General features: G+C 42.5%; 1 protein-coding gene across 1 annotated transcript in view; it reads left to right on the top strand.

The window, feature by feature from the left end:
• Positions 1 to 10,675, top strand: part of OBI1 (ORC ubiquitin ligase 1) — a 38,150-nt gene extending 27,475 nt beyond the window's left edge. The window contains exon 6 of the mRNA XM_040341426.1: positions 9,141 to 10,675. Within this exon, the coding sequence (XP_040197360.1) occupies positions 9,141 to 10,497 (1,357 nt within the window). The 3' untranslated portion in view covers positions 10,498 to 10,675. The remainder of the gene's footprint in view (positions 1 to 9,140) is intronic.
• Positions 10,676 to 11,213: the final 538 nt, after the last annotated feature.

Here is an 11,213-nt window from a genome sequence, read left to right as displayed (position 1 = left end):
CCCCCGCAGTTGGAAACGCCTTCCTAGGGAACACTTAACCCCTTGATCGCCCCCAAGTGTTAACCCCTTCCTGGCCAGTGACATTTATACAGTATTCAGTGTTTTTTTAAGCTCTAAACGCTGTATAAATGTCAATGATCCCAAAAAAAGTATCCAATCTGTCCACCGTTTCAGTCCCGCTAAGTCACTGATCACTGCCATTACTAGTAAAAGTATAATAAAAATGCCATAAATATATCTCCTAAGATGTAGCCACGATAACGTTTGCGCAAACCAATCACTATACGCTTAGTGCGTTATTTTTGGCTAAAAAAAAAATGTAGAAGAATAAATATTGGCCTAAACTGATCAAGCAATTATTACATTTTCTTTCCTATTTTATTATAGCAAAAAGCTTTTTTTCTTCAAAATTGGCGTTTGTTTTTTATTTTTGTTTTTTAATAGCGTAAAAATAACACTGAGGTGATCAAATACCACCCAAAAAAAAGCACTATTTGTGGCAAAAAAAAGGACATCAATTTTGTTTAGGTACAGTGTCACAAAACCGCGCAGTTGTCGGTTAAAGTGACGCAGTGCTGCATCGCAAAAAATGGCCTGGTCAGGAAGTGAGTAAATCCTTCTGGGCCTAACGTGGTTAATCTACATGTAATATTCCACCCCCATTGTTTAACTAGTTAGTGGGCAGGGAGGAAGTGGGCAGTCATTTACTACTACTCTATAGTCACATGGACTGCTCAGATGTGATAGGGAGGAAATGCTCCGCATAGAAACTAAAAACTGAGCAGGCGCAGAGTTGCCTCAACAGCTGCAAAATTCCTAGCTGAATTGGGGACGTCAACAGAAGGTGGGGAACAGAGAGCAGCAGGATTAACCAGTTAACAGAATACACAATATACTCTAAAGGAAGAAACACATTTGAATATATTGAGATTAGAATTTACATGGAACAAATAAAGCAGTATCAAAGTTGGTATCCGACACAGCTGGAATACATACTGTATATGGAATCTGTTTTCCCATGTTTGTAATTCGCTTTAGCTAATCTTGTGATCCCAGCACTTCTACCTGTCTGCACAGCCAGATTCCCAATGTTCACAAAGCTTGGTCAAAATGCCATATACCTGAATTTGATTGGCTCCTAGGGCTGGTCCTTGTTTACCTTTTGTGTGCATTTGTGAAGATAACGGAATGCTTTTATCGGCACAATTTACACTAGTTTACCTGAAACATACATTTTTATTTATATAATTTTTTTTTAACAAAGACATGACACCGGGAAAAAAAAGACCCACATCAATAAAGAAACTCCACATCATGCATTAAAACTTTCACTTAGGAAGATTAATTGTGAAAGTATAATAAAATTATTTTATAAAATCGGGTCACACGATCCTGCTGGTCTCTTATTTCAAAATATGCAAACTAGGAGAAATCGATGCAGATGCTCAAGTTGGTAACGTGATGCAGGCACATGACACTTGGAATTTCTTTGTAGAATTGTTTGTGCAACCCCAACCTCTCCTGACGATGCGACCAGGTCCCACCAGACACTTTCCACCGGACATGCCACCTTAATCTTTATTTTTCAGCTACGCAGGGTGAAACCATCTTGCCCCTTACAGTCATGGTCGAAATTGTTAGCACCCCAGAAATTTTTCCAGAAAATCAAGTATTTCTCACATAAAAGTATTGCAGTAACACATGTTTTGCGATACACATGTTTATTCCCTTTTGTGTGTATTGGAACAAAACAAAAAAAGGAGGGAAAAAAAAGCAAATTGGACATAATGTCACACAAAACTCCAAAAATGGGCTGGTAAAAATTGTTGGCACCCTTTTTAAAATTGTGGATAAATAAGATTGTTTCAAGCATGTGATGCTCCTTTAAACTCACCTGGGGCAAGTAACGGGTGTGGGCAATATAAAAATCACGCCTGTAAGTAGATAAAAAGGAGAGAAGTTCACTTAGTCTTTGCATTGTGTGTCTGTGTGTGCCACACTAAGCATGGACAACAGAAAGAGCAGAAGAGAACTGTCTGAGGACTTGAGAACCAAAATTGTGGAAAAATATCAACAATCTCAAGGTTACAAGTCCATCTCCAGAGATCTAGATTTGCCTTTGTCCACAGTGCGCAACATTATCAAGAAGTTTGCAACCCATGGCACTGTAGCTAATCTCTCTGGACAGAAGAGAAAAATTGATGAAAGGTTGCAACGCAGTATAGTCCGGATGGTGGATAAGCAGCCCCAAACAAGTTTCAAAGAAATTCAAGCTGTTTTGCAGGCTCCGGGAACATCCGTGTCAGCGCAAACTATCCGCCGACATTTAAATGAAATGAAACGCTGTGGCAGGAGACCCAGGAGGACCCCACTGCTGACAGAGTCATAAAAAAGCAAGACTACAGTTTGCCAAAATGTACTTGAGTAAGCCAAAATCCTTCTGGGAAAATGTCTTGTGGACAGATGAGACCAAGATAGAGCTTTATGGTAAAGCACATCATTCTACTGTTTACCGAAAATTGAATGAGGCCTACAAAGAAAAGAACACAGTACCTACAGTGAAATATGGTGGAGGTTCAATGACGTTTTGGGGTTGTTTTGCTGCCTCTGGCACTGGGTGCCTTGAATGTGTGCAAGGCATCATGAAATCTGAGGATTACCAAAGGATTATGGGTCACACTGCAGAGCCCAGTGTCAGAAATCTGGGTTTTCGTCCGAGATCTTGGGTCTTCCAGCAGGACAATGACCCCAAACATAAGTCAAAAAGCACCCAGAAATGGATGGCAACAAAGCGCTGGAAAGTTCTAAAGTGGCCAGCAATGAGTCCAGATCTAAATGCCATTGGAACACCTGTGGAGAGATCTTAAAATTGCTGTTGGGAAAAGGCGCCCTTCTAATAAGAGAGACCTGGAGCAGTTTGCAAAGGAAGAGTGGTCCAAAATTCCGGGTGAGAGGTGTAAGAAGCTTATTGATAGTTATAGGAAGCGACTGATTTCAGTTATTTTTTCCAAAGGGTGTGCAACCAAATATTAAGTTAAGGGTGCCTAGAATTTTGACCAGCCTATTTTTGGAGTTTTGTGTGACATTATGTCCAATTTGCTTTTCTCTTCCGTTCATGGACGGACACAACTGCAATTGACCTTAGGGTATTATCCTCCTTTTCTAGGAGATGAATTGGCACCCCCGTGCATACGTGATGTCCTGGATTCTGCTGTTCTGGATCAGGCTCTCGCCTTAAAGCGGGGGTTCACCCGAAAAACAAATTTTTAACATTAGATTGAGGCTAATTGTGGGAAGCACAATCGGGTGTTTTCTTTTTTTAAATCAATGCAGTACATACCGTTTTAGAGAGAGATGTTCTCCGCGGCCTCTGGGTATGGGCTGCGGGACTGGGCGTTCCTATTTGATTGACAGCCTTCCATCCGTCGCATACAGCGCGTCACGAGTTCCTGAAAGTAGCCGAACGTCAGTGCGCAGGCGCCGTATAGAGCCGCACCGACGTTCGGCTTCTTTCGGCAACTCGTGACGCGCTGTATGCGACCTCTTTAAGTACAATCAAGGGTCAGATTTCGGCCTTAGCGGTTTTCTTTCAGCGACCCTTGGCGGCGCACTCTCTGGTGCGTACATTTGTGCAGGGGGTTTGGCATGTGGCCCCCTCCTGTGCGTCCTCCACTGCCTCCGTGGGACTTAAATTTAGTCCTCTCGGTGCTTCAAAAGCCTCCATTTGATGGTGTTAGGGAGATGCCTTTATTGACTCTTTCCCAGAAGGTGTTTTTTCTGGTGCCGATTACATCGGTCAGACGGGTGTCTGAGTTGTCGGCCTTGTCTTGCAAGGCTCCCTATTTGGTCATCCACAGGGAAAAGGTGGTGCTGCGGTCGTAGCTGTCGTTCCTCCCTAAGGTTGTTTCGGCCTTTAACCTTAATGAGGACATTGTTCTTCCATCCTTGTGTCCTCGGCCGGCGAATCCAAAAGAGACTGCGTTGCATTATTTGGACGTAATTCGAGCCCTACGGGTGTACCTGTCTGCTACGGCTCAGTTTCGGAGGTCGGATTCACTGTTTGTGTCGGTGACTGGTCCTAAGAAAGGTCCTAAGAAAGGTGGATCAGGCAGGTTGTGCTTCAGGCCTATGCTCTAAATGGGCGGGGGCCCCCCTTCCTGGTTATGGCTCATTCGACCAGGGCAATTGGGGCCTCTTGGGCTTTCCGCCATCGAGCATCTGTTTTACAGGTGTGTAAAGCAGCGACCTGGTCGTCAGTCCACACCTTCTCAAAGTTTTACAAGGTGGATGTGAGTGCATCGTCGGATGCCTCCTTCGGCCGCAACATTTTGCAGGCGGCGTTTTAAGGTTGAAGTTCCTCCGTTGAGGAGCTCTGGTTTGTTCGGGGTGAAGTTGGTTTGCTATGTTTCTCACCCCTCAATTTTTTTTACACTGCTTGGGGACGTCCCTAAGTTCATGGACGGACACGGCACCCACTCCTCCTTTGTACTGTTTGTTTACGAACTGAGGCTGCAGAGGATGAGGTATGTACCCGGGGGAACCGCCCCCTGGGAGGTACTATACTGTGTGGAGTGTTTAACACTTAACATGCTGTTTTTCTGCCTAGTCATTCTCCTAGAAAGGAGGATAATACCCTAAGGTCAGTTGCTGCTGTGTCTGTCCATGAACTCGGAGAAATGGATTTTACGGTGAGTACAAAAATCCTATTTTTTTTTTTTCCTCTTTTTTTTGTTTTGTTCCAATACACACAGAGGGAATAAAAGTGTGTATGGCAAAACGTGTTACTGCAATACTTTTCTGTGAGAAATACTTGATTTTGTGCAAAAATTTCTGGGGTGCCAACAATTTTGGCCATGACTGTATACCGGTAACTACGTATATTCGGGCCTTTTTAGGACTACCTCTATTTGGGACTTGTGCTGAGTTTTTCCAGCATCTGAATACATTGTTAATTGATGACTGGTGTTGGTCCTTCATTTGGGGTATGGTTTTATTCCTAATGAAGAATATTTATTAGGGTTGTCCCCATACCACTTTTTTGAAAACGAGTACAAGTACTGATACTTTTTTTTTTCAAGTACTCGCCGATACCAAATACCGATATTTTTTTTTTTTTTTTTTAATGTCATGTGGCAGTATTTTTTTTTTTTTTTTTTTTTTTTTTTTTTTTTTTTTTTTTTTTTGGGGGGGGGGGGTGGATTTTTTTTATTATTATTTATTGCAATTTTTTTATCTTTTTTTTTTTTTATATGAGGTCTGTTGGAAGGCTTCGGTGAGATATCAGGGGCCCCTGACATTTTACCCTTTGAGACAGAGAAAGGGACTAAGGACACAGATTCCCCAGTCCCTTTCTCTGCAGCCTCAGCTAAAATGAATGGAGAGAAGCTTCTCTCCATTCATAAACTGAAGCATCGTAAACACAGATTACAATGCTCAGTTATGTGAATGACAATGACAGTCAGCGATCACTGACTCTGTTCATTCTGAAAAGGTAGGAGCCGGATTTAGTGGAGGGGGGAGAGCTGCACGGATCGCGGAGGGGGGAGAGCTGCACGGATCACGGAGGGGGGAGAGCTGCACGGATCACGGAGGGGGGAGAGCTGCACGGATCACGGAGGGGGGAGAGCTGCACGGATCACGGAGGGGGGAGAGCTGCACGGATCACGGAGGGGGGAGAGCTGCACGGATCACGGAGGGGGGAGAGCTGCACGGATCACGGAGGGGGGAGAGCTGCACGGAGCGGGACAGCACAGGGAACAGTCAGCGGTGATCGGTGCGGCTTTGGGGGAAGTTACAAGCACCGATCACTGCTGTATAACTTTCACTAAAATAGCTGAAAAGGGGGCAGATCAGTGGTTGTAACTCCCCTGCCACACCGATCACCCCTGACTGCCCAAGTATCGGGTGAAGCATCGGAGCATTTCCCTCGAGTACAAGTACTTGGGGAAATGCTTGGTATCAGTACCGATACTAGTATCTGGGCATCCCTAATATTTATTGTTGTTATTTTGGGGATGCGGAATGCTATTTTTCACATGATCATTGGCTCCAATGAATGACTCCAGCAGCTACTGGAGTCGGCAATTCTTTAGCTAGTTCAAGATGTTGCCAAAGGCCAGTTGCTCAGCAACTGGAATTGCTGTAACATATGTCACTTCATGACATATTTCCTTCAGGGCATGTTTTCACCATGAGCTGGTTTTTTTTTTTGCACATCGCACACTGCCATACAAGACCATATATGTGTGGTAGTATGCAGAAAAACAGTTTAACCTGGTGTAAGCATGCCCTAAAATGTCCTGCTATAAAAATATGGAAGTTGCCATTACGGACTTGATGCAAGCTCTTAGGCTGTTGACGTTCCTCGCTACCTGGTGAGTCGCATGACGAGCATGCCCCAACTAGGGGTCGACCGATTATTGGTGCAGTCGATTGGTGGGGGCCGATGTCGATATTTTTTTTTTTTTTTTTTAAAGTGAATATCAGTCACAAACTTACCAATATTGTCCTCCACCTGCCGCGGCAGCCATCATTTTGGGGCCCACTAGGTCACTGACCTGGCTAGAAGAAGCCAGGACTCAAAAGGTTTTGCACTGCATGCCCAGTGCGCAAATGCCGTTATGACAGTCTGTCTGAGTCCTGGCCTCTTCTACTGGGGAAGGGCAAAGGCCTCGGACAGTGCATGCCACGGAATGGCTGGACCAAAGAGGATACACCAGCCAGTGTCCACCCACCCACCCACAACAGGGTGCCAACCAGCCACCTACCCTCAACAGTTTTCAAAACTTTAAATATACAGAATATCGGAATCCTATTTTGGCCTTTGGCCTGAAAGGTGTACGAAAATCGGTATCGGCCCTGAAAAACTATATCGGTCGACCCCCTAGTCCCAACACGTGATATGCAATGCTTGTTCCCAGTCAGTGACTTGAACCTTCAGAAACCATCCACAGTGGAAGTTGCCATATTCCTCCTCTAGCATGAGTCTACAGGTATGCTGCAGCCTATGTTGGTGTAAAGGCTGCATTAGTTTGTGTCCTTTCTCACATTTTCATTATTCGGTTTCTGATATTGAGGAATTCCTCTGGCTGCATTTACTCAAGTACTCTCACTGGTTCTTTAAGATCATTTCACTAACATTAATTAAGAATGTTTTCACATTCTGATTTAATTAAAGATATTAATGACTAAGCTGTAATTAGCCTACAGATATAAATTATGCATATTTTACTATGATTTATACACAAGGGCTTTCGGGGAAAAAAGGACAAAGGAAAAACTGATGGTGTTTCTGATTTATTATTTCATTGATGTGTTGCTTTTAGTGGTGCTGAATACCAGTGGAAAGCGTGAAACCCAAATCTTTTCTCTATGTACTTCATTAATACTTTCTGTTCCTGTTAGCTAAAGAAGTGCTCTCTTCCAACATCCATCTAATTACAAAGAAAATGTAAATTAAACAATGTGCTCCACAATAAAGTGGTGGCCTAAATTTCAGGTTTGGAAACTAATTTTGTATGACTCTTGTATGACTTTTTTTAACTCCAGGTAGATCATGTTTTTTTTTTTTTTTTTTAAATGAACTTAGTTTTTCATATTGAGTACAAAGAGCGTAGAGTCTAAGTTTTGAAGAACAGCTCCAAGCAACAAGTGTAGTCAATCAATAAAGTGCTAACACTATAAAGGGAAACCTTGCAATTAAGCTGAATTCTATAAGGCAACTTGGTTTACCTTCTAAAAATGAATGCTATCATTTTTAAGTTTTGTGTAGGGTTTCTGTGTCTTCCCATCGTATCACATAAATGTGTGCTGTGCAATCTTTCTCTTATGCTGCAGTTTATGAAGGTGAACCCTGTGTTTTCAGAGAGCGGGACATGCTAGGACTAAGGGTTATTTAGAATTTACCAGTGTTTGGTAGGATTCCGAGGTCAATAGTATGTGACCTGTTCTAAAACCTTGTTTTTTTTTTTTTTTTTCCTTTACCTTAACGCTTTCTATGAATTAAGGTAAAAAACCTTCTGTTCGGAATGTGTCCCGCAGCCCCACCTCCCTTATACTTGAGCCTGCTCTCTATCCAGTGATGTACACAAAAGCAGTGGCTCTCAACTCACTGGACAAGGGAGAAGGGGGCGGGCCCGATCCACACTCTGTCAATGGACGCAGACAAAGTGGCTTGGGAGCAAGCCCACGAGTGCCCCCATAGGAATCGGCTTCCTATGGTGGGCACTCACTGAAGAGCAGGAGAGTTTCATTTTAATAAACAACTTAAAACTCTTGCATGTGGTTGACCCCTTATTTAGAGAGCTACCTAATAACTGGATGATAAGAGGAGAAATTACCCCTATTGGAGCATTTGACACCGTTCCCCACACACAGCTAATGTGTAAGTTAATATCTATAGGCTTAGAAATTTCAGTTTGTAAATGGGTAGAACACTGGCTAAAAGCTGTATTCGGAGAGTAGTGGTTAGTGATTCTTACTCTGAATGCTTGCTATGGGGGCACCCGTGCCTGTCTGTCCATTCAGACACGGAGCCGCTGTTCAGCACCACCCCCTCTCTCTCCTCATTGGCTCGCTGACTTTGACAGCAGCGGGAGCCAATGGCCAGCCGAGTTTCTCATGCAACATCGCTGGATTGATATGGGTCTCAGGTAAGTATTAAGGGGACTTCTGCACACAGAAGGCTTTTTATCTTAATGCATATATAGCATTAATAGTTTGTGCAGTGCTTTACGAAATGAGGGCAGACAGTACAGTTACAATACAATTCAATACAGGAGGAATCGGAGGACCCTGCTCGTTTAGGGTTTTCCAATCTAGAGATTATTTGGGTTACTCAAATAATTATTGGAGGTTGTGTTGTGAAGAAAAAATAATCAGTTCTACAATAGTAAAGCTCCTTTTTTTTTTTTTTTTTTTGCCTTCATTCAAAATATGACCACTATGGACAGTGTGGTTTTTAAAAATGTATTGCATTTGATGCAAATAATTTCTGGGCAGTTTGTATTAGATGTTCTCATAGTGAGAATGGATTCTTCTTTATTAAATATTCCTGAGTATCTTTTGTAAGGCTCTCTTTCTATCAGTCTTTCTAGATTTGAGATTAAACTTTCTGTCTTTCGTTTGTTCTCTGCTTTCAGATTTGGACGGTTTACAGTGGCTGCATTGCAAGCTAAAGTAGATCAGTATGAAAGAGAGATGAGCAGACTCAAAAAAGCTCTAGAGAGGAGTGATCAATACATAGAAGAACTGGAAGCGCAGATTGTGCATCTGAAAAGGCCACCAGAGGATAAGCAAATAGAAAAATCTCAGTGTGGAAATACTGCCCTCATGGAAGAACATACTGGCAGAGCTACAACTAGTCACGTCTGTAAAGATATTAGCACTGCCAAATCATTTCCGAAGTACAGCAAGGATGATGGAATTTATTCTGATGACACCAAAGGCCTTTGCCCCATTTCTGTTAGATTAAAGCAAACACAATCTAAAACTATTGGCTCACCTAAACTGAAAAATGGTTTACATACCACTGCTTTGAATGGCGAGGAACAAACTAGCTTGGCTAGAGACAATCCTAGCGAGATCATGGTTTCAATGTCCCAGGGCCGGGGTAGCCCTTCTTCGTCCATACCTTTCAGCTCTCTTCAGCTAAACACACCAAACTGCAAAACTAGCTCTCTCAGCAATACAAATTTAAAAAAGCCACTAACATACCTTCGAAAATTAGTGTTTGATGATTTGCCTCGGAGGCGGGAACTTGGCAGATTGGGTCCTGTAGGTAATGAGTACAATGTAAATAATGCTGATGGAGCAACACTACCTGGGCAAACAAATGCTGTATTTTCACATTTTTGCCATATTAAAGGAGACTACCAGGATAAGAATTCTGAAAAGGCAGACCCTAGTTTACAGCTCAGAAAACAAGGAAGAAATGCAGCAGATCAATTTTTAAGCAGGTTACACAGTATAAGTGGAGAAGACTTAAACCAGGCTGGGACCTCGTGTGAAAACACTGCAGATGTAAACTTGAATTATAATAATTTGATGTCTCGCCTGGAAAGCCAAGAAAATCTTCCTCATACAAGTGTTTCCTGTTTGACACCAGACTGGGTAAAACAGTTTCAAAGTGACTCTCCAGTCCACATGTGTGAATCTTCTGAAAAAACGACACTGTCTCATCATGAAAGCAGTCTGTTCAACTCGCTGTCCTCCTCTTCTTTAGCCGACAATGCAGAACAAGCAGATTTGTTTATGGCTCAGTCATCTACCGATAGGTATAATATAGACTTTAATAACCACTTGCACTCAAATAATTTACCTTGTGAAGAGGAAGTCAGACCTCATGCTTATTCAGATAAGGTCTTAATTCCAGGATATATTTCCGAGCCAGTGTGTCCATCTTCCTCTCTTCCTCAAATGTACTGTGGGAGTCCTCCAGCAAAACGAAAACTACTGAACCGAAGTAAAAAAAGTCCTTCAAAATCCCCCAAACATTGAACCTGCATCCTCCCTCACATCATGTCAATATAAGTTGGGATGATTGATTTAGAAGCTGAACAAGCTTGTAAAATATCCATTGACTGCTATTTTTAAAACACAGTATTTGATACACATCTATTTTTCTATACTACTTTATGTTTAAGCTGTAATTAAATGTTTTTAAACGGTTTTGAAATGATTCGGTTTTATAGTTTGGTCAGCATTTTAGTATTCTTCTGTTGTTGCGGTAAATAAAATGCTCTGTCCAAAAAAAAAAAAAAAGTTGTAGTTGGGCTTTAAGCGGTTTTAGAAGGCATTTAGAAAATGTTCCTGTGTTATAAGCTCCTAGATCACAGGTGTCAACACAAGGCCCGCAGGCCGAATCCGGAACCTTGCACCCAGTGCTTTTTTTTTTTTTTTTTTTTTTTTTTTTTTCCAGCTGGAACATGGTAGTCACCTCCAGCTCTCGCAGATCCCTACCTTCCCTGCACATACTCACAGTGAGGCATAGTAGTGCTGACCAATGATCTCCCTGCAAGTGAGAGAAATGCAGAGCCACTTACACTGCTGGGAGGTACTAGAGCTGGGCAGATAAGATGTGAGGAAGCTTTTTTTGGGTGTGGGGGGTGCTGTACACAGCGCACACCTGAACTCTGCAGTCTATTTTTAGTGCACTCGTGAACTCTACACTTTGTACGCTACATCCTCCTAAAGTAGACATAGTATTAAAGATA

The sequence above is a fragment of the Rana temporaria genome, chromosome 2 (genome assembly GCF_905171775.1).
Source record: "Rana temporaria chromosome 2, aRanTem1.1, whole genome shotgun sequence".
Lineage (NCBI taxonomy): Eukaryota > Metazoa > Chordata > Amphibia > Anura > Ranidae > Rana > Rana temporaria.
This window is presented reverse-complemented; position numbering and strand designations above follow the sequence as displayed.